The sequence below is a fragment of the Plecotus auritus genome (genome assembly GCF_963455305.1).
Source record: "Plecotus auritus genome assembly, chromosome: 8".
Taxonomy (NCBI): Eukaryota; Metazoa; Chordata; class Mammalia; order Chiroptera; family Vespertilionidae; genus Plecotus; species Plecotus auritus.
The window spans coordinates 36,136,176-36,156,449 of record NC_137782.1 but is presented as its reverse complement, the minus strand read 5'-3'; the positions used below and the strand labels follow the sequence as shown (position 1 = coordinate 36,156,449).

General features: G+C 42.0%; 1 protein-coding gene across 1 annotated transcript; it reads left to right on the top strand.

Moving 5' to 3' along the window:
• Nucleotides 1-799: 799 nt before the first annotated feature.
• LOC308255928 (UAP56-interacting factor-like) lies at nt 800-12,085 on the top strand (the record flags this gene model as incomplete). The annotated part of the gene is given in 5 exon segments (XM_080683789.1): nt 800-1,288; nt 1,291-1,362; nt 1,366-1,530; nt 11,196-11,329; nt 11,620-12,085. Coding segments are annotated over 5 exon segments (1,326 nt in total).
• Between the last annotated feature and the right edge of the window lie 8,189 nt (nt 12,086-20,274).

The window sequence follows — 20,274 nt, the reverse complement described above, 5'->3', positions numbered from 1 at the left end:
TAAGGTGATCTTCTTAAGAGAAGGTTAGATATGAGAGCTGGTTTCTTATCTGTTCATGGAAAATAAAAGGCTTGAAACTCCCCAGAAGCTCACATAGAGTTTTATTGGTATATGGTAAAACAGCCCCCAAATCTGGGACCCTCGCTTCAGATTCTAAGTGTTCTAAGTCCATAGCACAAAAAAGGGATAGATGCCTCTGCAATGGAATGAACTGAGACTGGTTAAGACACCACAGTGCTGAGTGGAAAGCAGATATCTTTCCTTCTCTGCAGGTGGACAACTACTGTTTGATATCCTGCAAGCAGGTGTTGAGTGAAATATAACTCCCTATCTCGGGTTCAGGACTAACTGGGCATTATGTCAGGCTTAGAGCCTCTTCATAGAGCTGAGCCCCATTATCAATTCCTTAAACATCACATAGGCAAAGAAAAGCCAAGGTTCTCTGAACGCACTGAAACAGCCCTTTCTCTCCTGCCTTCTTGTCTCCCTGCTCCCTGCATGTGCCAGAAGTCTCAGACTGCCAATCTGGACCCATTTCAGTCCTGCAGATGTTTTGTTTGTGCCTCAGACTATTTAAAACCCAGGAAATTACACACACATTTTAAATAATTCGATTTCTGACTTCAAATGGGGCAGAAAAAAAAACAAACACACGCAAATTAGGCATGTCAACAAAAGACTTAAGGCTAGCACGCGTGTGCGCTCCCTTGGTGCAGCTGGTCTGTGAGCGTAAGTGGGAGGTGGCAGGCCTCAGTCTCTGGCCTTGTCTACTGACTGATCCAGCGCGACGTCTCCAGCCATGAACTGGTTTGGACCCTGGTTAGTGGGAGCCACGGCGATCCCGTCACCGCCGCCGAAACCCCTAAGTAATGAAAACCTCGACAAAATTGATATGTCTCTGGATGATATCATCAAATTGAATCGAAAGGAAGGAAAGAAGCAGAATTTTCCACGACTAAATAGAAGACTCCAGCAACGTGGTGCCCGACAATTCAGGATGAGAGTATGGTGGGGAATCCAACAGAATTCTGGTTTTGGTAAGAATAATCTGAGCCGTAGAGGAAGAATGATGCCTGGGAAGAGACGTACTTATGGAGTTATCACTCGTCTTGCAGCTAGGAAAACAGCTGGAATTCGAAAAGGAATTAGTCCTATGAATCGACCGCCTCTAAGTGACAAGAATATAGAACGATATTTTCCAGTGTTAAAAAGGAAGGCAAACCTTCTGAGACAAAATGAAGTGCAGAGAAAACCAGTTGCACTTCTTAAGAGAACTAACCAGCTAAATACCGTAGAAAAAGTAACATCCCAACCAATTATCCCAGGAGTGGAAATAAATTAAGTCATCAGAAAGACAGTCATTAAGCAACTTTTCTTTTCAGAAGAGGCCTGAAGGTTCAGGCCCAGTTGAACACAGAACAACTGCTAGATGATGTAGTAGCAAAGAGAACTCATCAATGGCAGACTTCCACCACAAATGGAGGAATTTTAACTGTATCCATTGATAACCCTGGAGCAGCGCCGTGCCCAGTAACGCTGTCCTTATTTGCAGATGACATGATATTGTACATAAAAAAACCAAAAGACTCCATCAAAAAACTAATAGACTTAATAAATGAATTCGGTAGTGTAGCAGGATACAAAATTAACACCAAGAAATCTATGGCATTTCTATACACCAATAGTGAACTTACAGAAGAGGGACTAAAAAAGCAATCCCATTTACCATCGCACCAAAAAAAAATTAAGATACCTAGAAATAAACTTAACCAAGGAGGTAAAAGACCTATACACAGAAAAGTACAGGACACTGAAAAAAGAGATAGAGGAAGACGTAAACAGATGGAAGAACATACCATGTTCATGGATTGGGAGAATCAACATCATTAAAATGTCCATACTACCCAAAGCAATCCATAGATTTAATGCACTCCCCATTAAAATACCAACAGCATATTTCACAGACCTAGAAAGAACTCTCCAAAAATTCATCTGGAATAAAAAAGACCCCGAATAGCCACAGCAATCCTGAGAAAGAAGAACAAAGTAGGTAGGATCTCAATATCAGATTTCAAGCTGTACTACAAAGCCACTGTTCTCAAAACAGCCTGGTTCAATAGAATAGAGAATCCAGATATCGACCGAAACCACTATGCTCAGGTTAATATTTGACACAGGAGGCATGAACATACAATGGAGTCAAGACAGTCTCTTCAATAAATGGTGTTGGGAAAATTGGACAGATACATGCAAAAAAAATGAAACTAGACCACTAACTTACACCATACACAAAAATTAACTCAAAATGGATACAGGACTTAAACATAAGATGGGAAACCATAAAAATACTAGAGGAATCCACAGGCAGAGAAATCTCAGACATATGTCGAAGCAATTTCTTCACCGATACCGCTCCTAGGGCAATAGAAGCTAAAGAGAAAATAAACAAATGGGACTACATCAAAATAAAAAGCTTTTGCACAGCAAAAGAAACCATCAACAAAACAACAAGAAAGCCCACTGTATGGGAGAACATATTTGCAAATGTTATCACTGATAAAGGTTTAATCTCCAACATCTACAGGGAACTTATACAACTTAATAAAAGGAAGATAAATGATCCAATAAAAAAATGGGCAACGGACCTAAATAGAATCTTTTCGAAAGAAGACAGAAGGAAGGACAAGAGACATATGAAAAGATGCTCAAAGTCACTAATTATCCGAGAGATGCAAATCAAAATGACAATGTGGTACCATCTCACACCTGTCAGAATGGCAACCATCAACAAATCAAACAAACGACAAGTGCTGGCAAGGATGCAGAGAAAAAAGAACCCTCGAGCACTGCTGGTGGGAATGCAGACTGGTACAGCCACTGTGGAGAACAGTATGGAGTTTCCTCAAAAAACTAAAAATGGAACTCCCATTTGACCCAGTAATCCCACTTCTAGGAATATATCCCAAGAAACTAGAAACAACAATCAGAAAGGATATATGCACCCCTATGTTCATAGCAGCACAATTCACCATAGCTAAGATTTGGAAACAGCCTAAATGCCCATCAGCAGATGAGTGGATTAGAAAACTACGGTACATCTACACAATGGAATACTACGCTGCTATAAAAAAGAAGGAATTCTTACCACTTGCAGCAGCATGGATGGACCTGGAGAGCATTATGTTAAGTGAAATAAGCCAGGCAATGAAAGAAAAATACCACATGATCTCATTCATTAATGTAAAATAAAGAACATTATAACCTGATGAATAAAAAGATAGATACAGAGGCAGTAAAGCACCGAACAGACTGTCAAATAACAGCGGGAAGGCTGGGGAGTGTTGGGGAGGGGCGATAGAGATCAACCAAAGGACTTGTATGCAAGCATATAATCACACCAATGGACACAAGACACTGGGGGGGTGGGATGAGGGCATGCGACAGAGGATAGGGGAGGCTGGGGGAAGGTCAATAGGAGGGGGGGAAAGGAGATATATGTACTAATATATGTAATATTTTAAACAATAAAAAAAAGACTTTTGCGCGCGCACACACACACACACACACAAAAAAAAAAAAAAAAAAAAAAGACTTAAACTCCCCAAGGTACCAACCCACAGACCCTGCATGTGTCGCTGGACACCACAAGCCCTGGACTCCCGCCCATCCCAAACCCAGGCCACTTCACCTACCCAAGTTACCTTCCCAGGGCCCCAGAAGACACGGATGTCCCTGACCCTTGAAGCTTGTCTTCAGCAACTCTAGAGAGCACACCAATGTTTGTTCAGCAGCCATTTACTTTCTGCACATGGGTTGGAAGATACATCAGTTACAGATGGGTGCTGGATCTTCACCGCAAACTGGTGTCTAATTCACTTTTCCTATTTGTTTGTAATCTGGCTAGACCTAAATAAGGCCACGTGAAACCTCTATATATTTTAATTCCACTTAGTCAAACCTTTGAAAAGAAAAAGGAAACAGTGCCACCTAACTGTATAAGTAGCTTTGTTCTTAAGGGGTTTTTTTACTGCATAGCAATTGTCAGTCATAACCATTTATTTCCAAATCATTTTCATCTCAAGTGCCTGGATATAATTTAGCAAAGAAAGGTCAGCAGTTGCCATCTCAAAAGCTAACAAAATGTTAAGTTTCACTATATTTATATCTTAGAAAATAACAAATTCAAACTCTTTTAGGTAAGAGAGCTAATAGGGAATTAACAGGATAAATTTTATTCAGCTAATCTTAAGAAGACTTTTCATATGAATTTTCTTTGTATGATACACTGAAATATTCAGAATAGTAATCATTTTAGTTCCATCATAAAACTATTTCTTCTATTACATAAATTCTGAGTAGCTGATGACCTGCAAAACAATGTTTTCATTTGATTAAAGATTTTTTTAAATAAAAACAAGGATTTCTTAGACACTCTGGCTAGGAGTCAATGGCCACTATACCTCTGATCTTGAGAATTATCACGATGTAGCAATGATTTTAAAAAAGCACATGTTTTAAAAAAGTAGTAATTGGCCCTGGCCAGTTTGGCACAGAGGTTAGAGCATTAGTCCATGGACTGAAGGGTCTTGGGTTCAATTCCCAATCAAGTACCTGAGTTGCATGTCTGATCCCACCGGAGTTGCATGTCTGATCCCACTGGGGCCCCGTGTGGGAGGCCACCAATTAATGTGTGTCTCTCTCACACTGATCCTCTCTCTCTCTCTCTCTCTCTCTCTCTCTCTCTCTCTCTCTCTCTCTCTCTCTCTCCCCCTCCTCCTCCCCACCCTACCTTCCTCTCTCTCTCTCTTCTCTAAAGATTTTTAGAGAGAGTGGAAGGTAGGGAAATTCCACTCTCTCTAAAAATCAATGGAAAAAAAAAATAAAAGGTAGTAACTTAAATCCACAGGAATGTGTTCTAAAAGTATAAAGTACTATAGAAATAGCAAACTTTAACAATACACCTTATATAGTACTACAAAGAAATGTGAAGTAAGGTTATCCTAAGTTAGAATGTTCTGCATTACAATCTTGAAAGTTATTTTATGTTAAAGCTATCAAAAATTAGGCTACCAATAAGCCTTCCAGAACACAAAGAGTGAGCCTTAAACAATTTTATATGCCAATTTTCCCTGCTTCCTTTACTTCTGTTTAGGTATAAGCCCATATTAGTTGATAAACCATCAAATGCATTCTGTGCAGGTTATTTCCACAATTAGCCTATAGATATAGAGTGAAACAAAATAAGAGACCAAAAAAAAAGAGAAAGGCCAGAGATGATATAAAAAAGGAATTACTATAAAAATCTGTGGGTCTGATTCTTGTAAATTACTCAGAAAGCTTACCAAAAGCTCAGCACACGGAGGCTATGATCAAGAAAATGGCTTAATGTTCACCCCCAAAATCAATACACACCTCCTGAGAACTGTAATCTACAGATGGGTTCAGAGAGGCACTGGCCTTTGAACTTCCTCCTCAATGCAGACAGTAACAGAGGCTAAACCCACTAAGCCACCCTCTTACATTCCCATGTATTCCTCATCCTCACACTTGAACATTAAAGCTAAGGCTTATTATAATGCGCCCCCTTTGCACACCTGGACTCAGAGACACTTTTAAGTTACTGATGGGTTAGCTACTCTCACCTCATTTGTATCATTAGAAAAACAGTTCATAACACCACAAGCCCTACTCTTTTAACACAATCTTAAATTATATTTGATTCTCATTTTACAATGGCAAGCAAATTGAACTGAAAGAGGAATATACCTTTATATCTCTCATAGACAGTAATGGTCATCAAATCAATAATGAACCAAAAACTGTCATATACAAGTGTGAGTGTGTAGGTGTGTAGATGTATCAGTACCTGGCCCATATTAGTTTTTAGTCCTTATAAGTACATTTATAGACATCACTATATATTCATCTTATATATTAAATTTCATTCTCTGAATTCTGACTAGTTGTCAAACATCATTAAAATAGTACTTTGTGGAAATTTGAATTCTTATTGCTTCTTACATTATAGTCAAGCCTTAAGAATGTACTGGAATCCAATCCCATCCCCATTCTTACCGCAAATCTCAAAACCTATCCAAGAGTAACAACTAAACTGGGCAAGAATACAGCCTATAAGATGCATACTAGTATAAAGTACAAATGAGGAGGAAAAATAGTTTGCATATAAAGACAAGTATATTCTAGCTGAACCATATTTCAGTGAACCCCATGTACTAAAACTATTTTTTTCTTAATTTTTATTTTAAAATTTAAAAAATGGAATAAGATTCTGCAAAAGTGAGAGTCTCACTTGACATTTAGATATATGGAAAACCTATTTATTCTCCTCTAAATCTTGAGCATAACTCCATTTTATTTATAACAAAAAAAATATTTAGTGTCTTTCCCAGCATGCAACTATGTGAGGAAAGATCTTAATTTGTTTGCTGTGAAACTTTAGCAAATATTGTCCACATTTCAGAAAATGATACCATTAAGCACAACGCTGCTCAGATTCCCCTTCTATGATACAGTCCACCTATGTCAGCATTTAACTGGTCACTTTCACATATAGGTGAATATAAATATGGATATAGGCATCCAACTACTTCATTTTATTTTCTAGACTAATCATGTCCAAACACTTTGAAATATATATAATTTTATTATAAATTACCTTCCATTTATATCTCTATTTTATTATATATGGGTATTATACTGACATTTTTAAAAGTATGGATAGATAAGTTATTTACCTATTAATTTCATTTCAAGTTACTAATGGGGATATTCCAATTATGTTATCAAAGTGTTGACAAAGTTGAAACTCCTGATCTATCATATAATGAACATTCTTCTACTTTGGTTCTTCCTATATTAGGTTTAACATACATACCAGGCCATTCATTTGAGCTTTTATTTTATGCCTGGAAGGAAGTGGAAGTAAGTTCAAACTCTGGGAAAAAATAAAAATTTTTGTCCCCTGTTTAAAAGATTTGCTCAATTTTAGTACCAGAAGAAAGTTCGTCATTGCTTGTAGGAAAGTGTGATCTTGAGGAGGGACATAAAAGGGACCTGTGCTTTTAGTTAATTAGAGGAACCTTCATTATAGAAAGTTTGAAGTGGATTAGATGAAAATCAGAATAAATTTTAAAATGTGAGGGAATCAAATAATCTCTTTAAATAATTTATAAACTATTTTTTTCAGTCCTGACTTACATTTTTAGTTATTCAGCCTGAGGAAAAGTTGGAAAACTTTTTTAATGCTCACACAGAAGGGCCTAGATATTTTACAGAATTTGTTTCTTCATTTGCAATATAATAGTGAGAACATTCAAAGATGAGGACAGATTTTTCAATTTTCAAAAAGTAAACTTACCTTTCTTCCTTTCTGCCATATGCTAACAGTGGCCACATAAACAATGCAGATATAACACAACCTTGAAGACATTACTTAGGGTTCATTAAAACCTTGGCTGTTTCTTTGTCTGGGACATGTGGTCTCTGAGGTGAGTGCTACATGACTGAGCTGACAAAGCCCGGAGCTGGCATAAAGGAAACTCTACCCTTCACTGTGCGACCTTCCACACCCAGCTTCTCATGTGCCATCTGAGGAGCAGCAGCATAAAGCTTGTCAATTACAGACTTGACGGAGGTAGTCTCACTCTCAATAACTTATAGGAAGCATGGTCACCCTCTCATCAGCGTATGCACTGATATTTTCCACACATCCCTTGTAGAGTCTGAGGCCCACTCACTAATCCCATTCCCTCCCAACTTTATTTCCTGGACAAAAGGACAGAGTACCCAGTGTCAGTGCCTGGCACACAACAGGTACTCAAAAATGCTGCTGAATGAATAAATACAAGAATAAAGTGCATCTTTTCTAATGTGATACAGAGAAGCCTCAAACTGGAATCTCCATTCCTAGTTTTGAATTTCCTGGGGGCCAGACTAGCACCCCAGTGTCTGTTTGCCTCGTCATCTCCCACACCCTAGCACATCCTTAGCCAAAATAGACACTAAATAAATGCATATGGGATGAATAAATGTATTTTTACCTAGCAGATATTTGTATTACTAGCTTCATAATTCCCAACTATGCAATCACACAAATTATTATTACTCTAGAAAAAAATCACCAAGCCACTGAACACAACTTTACTGCAAAACAAAGGTAAACATACTGTAATAGAAACTGCCTGGCTTGGGTTCAGGAAGGTCGGGTCATAGTTCCAACTCTGTCATTACTCAGGTGGATAAATGTGGGCAAATCAGTTCTTTCACTGGGCTTTCATTTTGGCATCTCTGCAACAAGGGGTCTGTATTAGAAACACATGTGACAAGATTTTTTTTATCGTATTAGAAATTTAAGAGGTAGGTAAAGAGCATAAAGCCATAAGATAAAACTCAAAATTAAGTAATTTTAAATACTTTTCTTATCAATATGGTAAAATTTCAATTACTTTACACCTTGTTTAGCTTTCAAAGTGCTATTAATTTATGTCTTTAAAAGTTCATGCCTCTCCCATGTGTACTTCCTTCCCCTCCCAGTTGGGGTGCCTTAGTAACTTCACCTATCTGGGTTCCCCAGTTTATTGCCCCATGCCATGGTCCCAGTCCCTGTCTATCTAGCTTCCCTCTGTCTCCTATCTATTTTTCAAATTTAAATTCTTTATTGTTGAAAGTATTACATATGTCTCCTTTTTCCCCCATTGACCTCTCCCTGGCCGCTCCCACCCCCAGCACATACCCTCTACCCCCCACCCCCTTACTGTCTGTGTCCATTGGTTATGCTTACATGCATGCTTACAAGTCCTTTGGTTGATCTCTTACCCCACTCTCCCCTGCTTTCCCTCTGAGGTTTGAAGGTCTGTTCCATGTTTCTACGTCTTGGGATCTATTTTTGTTCATCAGTTTACATTGTTCATTATATTCCAAAAATGAGTGAGATCATGTGATACTTATCCTTCTCTGACTGGCTTATTTCTTGTGTTGGGCTTCCTGTTGAGGTTCAAGATGGTTCAACTCTGCATTCATTAACAGAAGCTCCAGACCCAGAAAAGCAACAAAACCAGACCAACAACCCATGGATGCCCTCAGGACCAGCTGCATTGAATAATAACTCCCTGCTCTGGTGCTGACCAATCAGTAGAGACCACAACCCTGAATGGTCGCACCTGGAAAGCTGCTGAATATTCTATTAAGATCTTCCCCTGGGAACTCCCCTAAAATCTCTACCCTTAACACCCTTAGGATGAGGATCCAGTGATTTCCATAATATAAAATTGATTATGATGATGGTTGTACAACTCTGTGAATTATACACTTTATTTTTTTAATCCTCACCTAAGGATATTTTTCCATTGATTTTAGAGAGAGTGGAGGAGAGAGGGAAAGACAGAGAGAAACATCAATGTGAGAGAAACACATTGATAGGTTGCCTCCTGCACAAGCCCAGACCAGAGCCCGGTTCCAGCCAGGAAGGAGCCTGCAACAGAGGTACTTGCCCTTGACCAGAATCGAACCCAGGACCCTTCGGTCCCCAGGCCGACCCTGAGCCAAACTAATTAAGGCAATTATACACTTTAAATGGGTGAATTGTGTGGTATGTAAATTATATCAATAAAGCTGTAAAAAATAAATAAATAAAATGCTGTATCTTCAATTTAGTTGGCAGATACCACATTTAGCTATAAGCATGAGTTTAATCTTCCACATAGAAACTAAACACTATGATATACAGATATCAAATTATTACGTTAACTGAAACTACTATAATGTTATATGTCAATTTAACCTCAATATAAATAAACAAACAAGCAGAAAATGGCAAATTCTAAGGTCTGGGTCATTTTTAAAAACCTGTATTTATATATAAATTTGTAAGTTAACCGGAAAAAGTGAAAGCCAAAGGAAGGAACGCTGGCCTAAGAACCAAAGAAGGCTTCATAGAGGAGGAATTACACTGGATCACGCAGAATGCATACAAGTTTTCTAGTTTGGGAGGGTTAGGCACTGGTGGGAAGAGCATGAATATCAGCACTGTCCAATCTGGACACTACAAAATAATCTTTCAAATCATAATCACCTCTTTTGATGCATGAAACACCTTTCTACCTCCAAGGCCCCCACACTCCTCTTCCTTCTCCCTGTCAATCTATACCACATCCGCATTTCAAGACTCAGTCCAAGGCCCAACATTCTCTGTGCATCCTGTTCTGATCACTCCAGACCCCAAAGACCCTCTGCTTGCCAAACCCTCTGGTCACTGTCGGTTCACATCACTGGCATTTAATTTTAGACTAGAGGTGCAATGCACAAAATTCGTGCAAGAGTAGGCCTTCCTTCCCCAGCTGCTGGCACCGGCTTCCCTCGGCACCCAGGACCTGGGCTTCCCTCCCAGCCCTGGCTTCATCCGAAAGGTCATCTGGAAGGACGTCTGGCCTAATTAGCATATTACTCTTTTATTATTATAGATTGTTTTAGTCTCAAATCCTATTTAGTTCCTTGTCATATTTTGTTCACAAGTGGTTTGGTTGGCATGTTTTATCTCCCCAACACTTTTAGTGGCTTGTCATATGAATGTTTGAACATATGGAGTAGATGGTTTACTGTACAAACAACTGAAACTTTAAGAAAAATAAAGATGAATTAGAAGTGTAATTTAAGATACAAGTCACACAGTTACTGTGATGAAATACATAGATGTAGAGCTCATCTAAGATTCTTAGGCAGCTCCTAACTTTCCTTAATTCTGTCTTCACCAGCTCAGCTTCCCACCAATGTGCTTTCTTAGAAAACAAATTGTGAGCTTACTGTAGAGGTAGACCAAGCTTAATACTATTTCTTTTGACCCCAACATAGTTCAGCAAAGTGCTAAGTAAACAATTCCCCAGTCAAGGACTACCTGCCATACAAACTCATCAATGTGCCTCAGGACCTGAGAACATAGCAGTGTTAAGCTTATCTTACTTCCAAATCAACAATTACACACCAAGTGCATATAGCAGAGTCCAATCAATTTATATGCTCCAAAAATCTCTCCTCTTTCAAACATTCCTCCAGATTCTATGGAACCTTGAGGAATAACCTTGCTAAGAGCTAAATGTATTCAACGTCTTTGTAATATTGAGGGTCTATAACGAACTCCACCCACGACCCCCCGTTTGCCACTTTAACCTTTTTTGACTTAGTGGGCTAGAAAACACCAGGAGACCTCACTGCACTTATTGCAGCTAAGGACTGACTCTGGAACCTGCCACGAGCATCTTCCAGAACCACTCCACCCGCGGGATCCAGAAGGCGTCACGGACCAAGTAACTCTGAAGTGAGAGTGAGCCACCCTGGTCCCGGTCCGCGTGGAACTCTCCCAGAAGAGCAGGTCCAGGTAACCAGGCTGACTTCCTCTGCCTTCCACGCGCTGTGTTCTGCACAGTAAGACCAGACCTTTTAATTTAGTTTTCACTTCGGGCCATGGACAGATCAAGAATGTCCCTCTCCGTGGATAAAGGCATCCATAAAATAAAGCGCACTCTGTGGACTTCAATCAAACCCACCGAAGTTCCGGAATTTGGGGAAACGTGTCATTCACGTAGGTAACTGCTGCGCTGGCCCCAGGTTACGCCCAGCTGGTTCGCCCCGGCCTCGGCCCACCTGGACCTCGGCTCATCTCTGGAGGAAGGCGAAGGAACCTTCCACGGGGGTCCCCTCGCAGTCTGGGGGCGAGGGGAGCGCTAGTTCCTACCGCCAGATGCCCAGATGCCAGCCACGCATCCGCCCTGAGCTCACTTCCAAGGCTCCTACCCCGGGGCAGGCAGAACTTGGGGGGCAGGAAAAGGAGGATGAAGCGCTCGCGGGGTCATCGCGGGAGCCCAAACCCCGGCACCCACGACAGTTGGCCGAGGGAAAGAAGCGGGAAGACGCGCAGGACGTCGGTCCCCAGAGGGAACAAAAGCCGAACACCCACCGGAGAGTCCCGCCCCGCCCCCGGCCGGGCCCGCGGAGCCGGTCCCTCCGCCCCAGTGACGGCGCCAGGCACCCCGGCCCGGCGAGCGGGACAGCGGGCAGCGCCCGTCCAAAGTAGGCGACAAGTGGGGCAGCGCCTCGAGGGGAGCCCGGCGCGTGCCCGGCGGCGAAAGAGAAAGAGAAAGAGTGGGGACGGGCGGGGGCGACTCCTAACCGTCACCACCCCCCGGCCTAGCCCCGTCGCGGGCGACGCACACGCCCCTCGGCCCGGTGGGCCGGGCCAGTCCGGGCGAGGTGGCCGCGGGCGCCCGCGCGATCTCCGACCCGACCACTGGGGCGGGGCGCCCTCCTTACCCCAGCGGAGCCGGGTCCGCAGTGCCCACTCGGCGACAGGCGGGGTGCGAGCCGCAGCGCCCAGGTTGGCCGGTCCTGCTGCGGCGCCGCTGCCCGGTGGTGCCGCGGGGGGAGCGAGGGTGCACGCGCGGGTGGGGGCGCGAGCCTCCCCCTGCCCGCCCCCCGCGCGCATGCTCCCGCCGCACCTGCCTCGCTCAGGGTTCCGCTCCGGAGGGGTCCTGGGGCCCACAGGACTCGGGTCTCACGTGGGAGGAAGGTGATTGCGGCTTTATTTTCAAGTGCCTTTTTCTCCTTATTTGTTCCCTGAGAAGGAGTCCCCCAGACCTTGGCTACTTCCTGGCTGACTGCCCCTCCCCTCCTGCAATGCTGTCCCAGAGCCCTCACCCCTTCTTCACCTAGCCCTTAGGGTTCACCTTCCAATGTGCACCTCTCTCTTCTGGATTCCTGGCTGTCCCGCTGCTCCTCCTGATTTTACAGCCTCCTCTCAAAGCCCCTTCCCCAGTCTTGACTTTGCTACATTCGCCTACACCGGTATCATTTCAAAATAAAAGATACTCTTTTCTAGTGAGAGAACCAAAGTTTACTGACCCAGAGCTAGCCTCCGGGATTGAGCAGGAACCAGGAGCACCGAGTTCCTGCCCTCAGAAAACTTTCAGTCTGACTAATGAACTTTAGACTTTTACAAACCACTGTGGTAGATTTAGAGAGGAACTTATTGACTAGTTTATTTTGGTTTATAATTCAAAGTAGATGGTAATTGAAGACTGTATTTTGTGCCTTTAATTTCTTTAAGATTTTTTATTGATTTTTAGAAAGGAAGGGGGGTAGAGAGAGAGAAAGTGAGAAATACTGGGATGGAGCCCACAACCATATGCCCTGACCAGGAATCAAACCAGCAACCTTTCAGTGCCCGTGCTGGAGGACTCCCAACCAACTGAGACACACAAGCCAGGGTGTGATTTTTAAGTGGAATTTTCTTTCATGGAGGTGCCTTGTGTATAAACCCCAAGGCACAAATAATAGCTGGTAGGTTCAAAGTAAATATTAGTTTGCTGCTTTTGGCAAGAAATTCAATAATTTCACAGGATTAACAATAATATCCAAAGTGATCTTTTCAGTTGGTTGTTGACTACCTTAAACCAGTAGTCGGCAAACTGTGGTTTTCGAGCCACATGCGGCTCTTTGGCTCTTGACTGTGGCTCTTCCACAAAATACCACGGCCTGGGCGAGTCTATTTTGAAGAAGTGGCGTTAGAAGAAGTTTAAGTTTAAAAAATTTGGCTCTCAAAAGAAATTTCAATCGTTGTACTGTTGATATTTGACTCTGTTGACTAATGAGTTTGCCGACCACTGCCTTAAACCAAGAACTAAAACTGTTTTCCATGGGTAGTGTGGACCCTGAGAAAGAAGATATCTACTAAAAAAGGCGCCCAGTGGTTAACTGGGCTCAAATTTAAGAGAGAGAGAGAGACAGAGAGAGAGAGAGAGAGAGAACAAAAAAAAAAAAAAAAAAAAAAAAAAAAAAAAACCCAGAGCCTTGCAGCCATTTCTGCACATGCACCTGTCATGCAAACTGCACTTCAGGGAGAAGCCTGCACTGAACTGCCTGCCTGCACTGTGCTCCTGCCATCTGAGCCAGCCATTACAAGGGAGTTTCTGGGATCCTATTTCAATCCATAGGACTGGGACTTTCCCCATGAAATTAGGAGCAGCACAGGTCTATATCTCTGTCAGCTTCTTCACCCACCAATCAGAATTATTCCATTCTGACCAATCAGGACAGAGCCTTTTGGACCAATCAAAGTTTGAGGATTTGAAGTCCTCATTTGTATGAGGATGGACAGTCAGGGACCAGGGGCAGGGACTTTCGTCTACATAAGTCAGCTTCCCTCAGCTATAGGCATACACTTTACCTTTCCACAGAAGACTGAAGACTGAAAATCTCATGGCTGAGCTGAAGCATAAAGATGTCTTGCCAAAACAGAATCCAGGCCAGAGCATGCCATAGCAGAGAGCTATAATTCTGTGAACACAGCCACACTTCAGGGTACTGCTTATGCATGCTTACTTACCTGAAAACTGCATGAAATTACAATGGGACTCAGTAGGTGGATGAGAAAGCATTCTCCCTGATATATACACGAGCACAAATAGTGCATTAATCATTGTTGTTTATGATGAAGGACACACACTTCAATTATTGCAGAGTAATCCAGTCCTGCCAAGCAGTGTTTGTTTACCTTTAAAGACTAAGTCTTAGTGATATTAACATCAAAATGTCCCCAGCAAAGAAAGAGTTAAGGGCACTTATAGTTCCACCTGCTCCTTCGAAAAATCGATATAAATATACAAAATCAAAGAAAGCAGGATTGAAATCCAAACAGAGTGAATTTATTTTACCTTATCTTCACTTTTTGGGGGAAACAGAATTACCATCTATAATAATAGAAGCATAATATGCTAATTAGACCAGACATCCTTCTGGACAAAGCCCCGGCAGCCAGGTCCGAGGCAGAGGCAGCAGAGGCCCCCTGGCCGCTGTGGTGGCAGGAGGGCCGAGCCCCTTGCACGAATTTTGTGCATCGGGCCTCTAGTTATAATATATGAATATATTTGGCTTACCTTTATGAAAACAGAAACACTATTTCCATGGGTTAGGTTTAAATAAAGAAAAGGATGCACCAATAAAACAGATGACACAGGCAGAGAACCTCATCCAGGGTTACTTAAATGTAAATGCATGGGTGCCCAGTACTAACAACAAAATATGATTATAGTCAAAGAAGCTGACATCTGTTTTAAACTACACTGATATTCAAATTATATGGAAATATAAGCAGCTACACATTCGTACACTTATTACAGAATTTCTTTAAGCTTTTGCAGTAAATCCCCTTTATTTGAACAACTGAGATTAAAATGAAATAGCCACATTGTTTGATTATTGTAATGTTACTAATGGGGTTTACAACACCTATGGCTACTAGGCATTTTATTTTTATAATTCAATTGAATCGGACATATTCTAAGTAGCAAAGTTGACTTTAACCAGAAAGATAAGAACGGTTTATCCTTGAGATAGGAAGCCCAGTGGCATAGTAAACACAGAAGAACCCCTTTTTGAAGGTCATCAAAACATAACAGAGTCAAAGCAGTTTTATAACATATCTAGCAATACACAGTATCCATGTCTGTCTATTGTGGGTGAAAATGAAACCTGTCCATTTGCTAAGATAGTGATTGACTTTATATAAGGAACACTCCATTTTTAAATTTGCTAAATTTAATTACTTTTTTCTGGTTGGGTGTTTTATTTTTATGTTTTATATATGTTATTTTTATATGTCTATGTAATTTTTTCTAAGAATTAAATTACATTGATTTATTATTTGATGCATAACAGGATTAGCTGTTAACACAGATGGGTATTTAAGATTCACAATTGTTTTCTAGCATATACTTAGGACCATTTGTGAGAGTTAAGAACAGAGCAAGTTCCTTTACACACTTCAGTGTGTTTAAGAAGTTAATGGGGAAAAAAAGGAGATATATGTACTACTATTTGTAATACTTTAAACAATAAAAAAAGTTATCTTAACATCATCCTCTGCTTGCGTCATAAACAGATTATCCATTGCAGCTAAAATTATATTATTGGTCACTATCTTCACCAAGTATTATTATCAAAATTTTATTTTCATATTAATGCCATTGTTAATAATTTTACCCACACCACACTATATGTTCTGTTACACATTATATTGGATGGTGGATTATTCAATGTTAAACTTTCTTTAGTGGCTTTAAATATGAATAACTATTTATAAAGTTCTACTTGTATGTAAATATTGGTTCAGAAAAAAAAGTTGTGTAAATAATGTTGAAGAATTAAAACTAATTTTTTAAAAAGATACCAAAAAATTTCAGCCCTGACTGGTTTGGCTCAGTGGATAGAGTGTCGGCCTACGGACTAAAGGGTCCCAGGTTTGATTCCAGTCAAGGGCATGTACCTTGGTTGCGGGCACATCCCCAGTAAGAGGTGTGCAGGAGGCAGCTGATCGATGTTTCTCTCTCATCGATGTTTCTAACTATCCCTCTCCCTTCCCCTCTGTAAAAAAATCAATAAAATATATTTTTAAAAAATTTCTTAACCCAAATAATATGTACATTATGATATTTTGAATTAATGACTTAAATGTGTATAGAAACAAAGCTATCATAAAGAGGCATAAAAACACTGGTTTCAGGTATACTCCCTTGAACTTTTAAAAATCCAACTTATACACAATACAGTTGTCCCTTGAACAAAGCAGGTTTGAACTGTGTTGGTTCACTTATATGCGAATTTTTTCAGTTGACTTTTGCAGTTCAATTGACAGTACAAACCTTCACTTTTCGAGGGTCAACTGGCAGCTGGGAATCTGAGCATTCGAAAGGCTGACTTAAGTTATATAGGAATTTTCGACTGGGAGGCTCTTATAAGCCCCATGTTATTCACTGGCTAACTATATTTCTGATTATGCTTCGTCTGTACAAACTGAACATAATAAGGATCCTCACATCAATCGGCAAACTTCACTTCCCACTATTTTAACACTACTGAATAGACTAATAGGATTTAGAGAAAAGCGTGAAAACTGCAGAAGGAAAGTGAGCAATCCCTTTAATTTCATTTTCATAGATACTGGTGACACAACCATACCATCTCCAAGATGCGAGATGTAGGAAAAGAAAAAGAAAATCTTCAGAGGCAGGCAATTTATATTTTCTTAAATAGCAACATGTCCAAAATAGCTGTGTAGCTAGGCATGCATTCTATAAAAATTAGCAGCAGCATGATATGTAGAGCTCGTAGATATCAGGAAATGTGATGTTTATTCCTACCTCACCCATTGACCCATCATGGGAGAAGCCAGCTAGTTCCACAGGATGTGTCTTACAGAATAGCACTTGCTTTAGAGATCAGCAACTTCAGGGTCTAGGTCTAGTTCTCGGCATTGTAGGTCCAAAAACTTGATTTTGTTAATGCTAGCAGATGTAATCAGGCTAAGGCAACCAGCCAAAAACAAGAATGCTAATTATACTGACAGACATAAATGCCAAAAATATCAATGTTTTCTGGTCAGCACATTCCCACCACTTATAGTCTACAAAGGAAGGCTAATTATGTTAGATTGCCAAGTGACGATGAAATCAGGACAAGAGAGTTGGCTCCTCTTAATGTGTAGTGTGGACAAGTGACAACTGTCTGAAAAAGCCATCCTCATAGAAGGATGTCTCCAGCCAAGAAACCAAAGGCTGTGTCACCTGGATGTGGTATGACACTCCTCACTAAGGTCCTGTTTCCTTTTGCAAAACAGTCCTTGGGATAGTTATTCCCTGGTCACTTTGATGGGATTTGGGTGCTTTAAAAAACTCGTCAGCAATATACCTACAAACAAACTTTTGGGGTGGGCTGCTTCTACAGAATGATAAACCTGTTTGTTTACTTATTTATTTACTGGCGGCCCGGTGCATGAAATTCGTGCATGGGGGGGTGTGTCCCTCAGTCCAGCCTGCACCCTCTCCAATCTGGGACACCTTGAGGGATGTCCAACTGCCCGTTTAGGCCCGACAGTCGGACATCCCTCTCACTTCCAGGACTGCTGGCTCCCAACTGCTCACTTGCCTGCCTTCCCGATTGCCCCTAACTGCTTCTGCCTGCCAGCCTGATCACCCCCTAACTACTCCCCTGCCAGCCTGACTGATGCCTAACTGCTCCCCTGCCAGCCCAATTGCCCCTAACTGCCCTCCCCTGCTGGCCTGGTCCTCCCAACTGCCCTCCCCTGCAGGCCTGTTCCCCCCAACTGCCCTCCCCTGCTGACCCAATCACCCCTAACTGCCCTCCCCTGCCAGCTTCATCGCCACTAACTGCTCTCCCCTGCTGGTTTTGTCCCCCTCAACTGCCCTCCCCTACAGGCCTGGGTCCCCCCAAACTGCCCTCCCCTACAGGCCTGGTCCCCCCCAACTGCCTTCCCCTGCAGGCCTGGTCCCCCCACCCCGCAACTTCCCTCCCCTGCAGGCTTGATCACCCCCAACTGCCCTCCCCTGCTGGCCTGATCGCCCACAACTGCCCTCCCTTGCAGACCTGGTCCCTCCCAACTGCCCACCCTTGCTGGCCATCTTGTGGTGGCCATCTTGTGTCCACATGGGGGCAGCCATCTTTGACCACATGGGGGCAGCCATCTTGTGTGTTGGACTGATGGTCAATTTGCATATTAGTCTTTTATTAGATAGGATAGAGGCCTGGTTCACGGGTGGGGGCCGGCTGGTTTGCCCTGAAGGGTGTCCCGGATCAGGGTGGGGATTCCCTTGGGGTGTGGGGCGGCCTGGGTGAGGGGCCTGTGGTGGTTTTCAGGCCTGCCAAGCCCCCCGCAACCCAAGTGGAGGCCCTGGTATCTGGAATTTATTTATCTTCTATAATTGAAACTTTGTAGCCTTGAGCAGAGCCAAGCCTCCTGCTTGCTCCGTGGCCATAGCTATTTTTGTTGGGATTTATTTATCTTCTATAATTGAAACTTTGTAGCCTTGAGCGGAGGCCAAGGCAGGCCAGTGCAGGCGGAAAGTTTGGCTTCCTCCATTGCCAGGGGCAACTCAAACCTCCTGCTCTCTCCAGCTCCGTGGCTGCCACTATTTTTGTTGGGATTTATTTATCTTCTATAAATAAAACTTTGTAGCCTTGAGTGGAGGCATGGCCCAGCCACAGTGTGGGGAAAGGTTGGCTTCCTCCATTGCTGGGGAAACCCAAGCCTCCTGCTCGCTCGGTGGCCACAGCCATCTTCGTTGGGTTAATTTGCATACTCGTTCCTGATTGGCTGGTGAGTGTGGCTTGTGGGTATAGCGAAGTGATGGTTGATTTGCATATTACTCTTTTATTAGATAGGATAACATTAATTTTATTTCTTTTCTCTTGGAGAAAATCAGCAACTAGTTAGGTGTTCCTTTTCTCTAAAACTTCAATGTTCTATAAGTTCAGCATTTCTGATTTCAGGAAAAAAAAAAACATAGGAAGCAAATGCAGCTATTTATGTTTTGCACAAATGTGGGCAGTATGTAGAATCATCACTCTCCCTTATATAGCCATTCTCTCCTATGTACTAATACTCTCCCCTTAGTCTACACAGATTTTCAAGTGTTTTATCCTGAGTGAGAGCACAGAAGCCTTACTTTGACATTTCTTCTTTCTTAGGCAGCCTTATTCCTCTTCTTCCTTTATTTACCGAACTCCTATAAAAAATCTAGCTTTAATTTATACTTTGGCTTTAACTCCTATAATACTAGTATATAATTTATACCTGGACATTTGCCACCAGTGCGCTACTTAAATAGTTCTTATAAATGGCACTTGACTTGTCCAGATTTATTTCATCATCTGGTTATCCACTTACTAGACTCCACTGTAACTTTTGAGGATACTAAACCTGATCTCCAAATCCTATTCCTTGGCCTTGGTCTGGGACAAAACTACTCTGAAGTTGCTTAGAAAAAAGGGAGCTTTACCTGGTAGAATCAGGGGTCTATTCAAACTCAAAGTCTAGAAGCATGGCCTGACCTCACAAAGCCCTGGGACTTATCATTCCAGGTCCTATCTCTCAAGTCCTTTCTGTTCTCTGTTGGGACATAGTCTTTCTCTACATCAGCAGATACACTTAGCCAATTCTAGGCCCACACCACTCTAGGCCCAACTTCATATCCCTTCCAATTCAAGCATTAATAGACTGATTTGCTTTGCCAGATTTCCGTTTATCATTCTTGGGAGAGAAGATGAATTGGCACAGTTTGACTAATGTGTCTTAAGCCAGAAGTGAGCAGGGATACATATTCAAGATGCTATAATGTCCACATGTGGCATAGGTGTAGAATAAGATGGGCAGATACTATATCCCCAAAACTGTCTCCCCCAAAAACCTTCTCA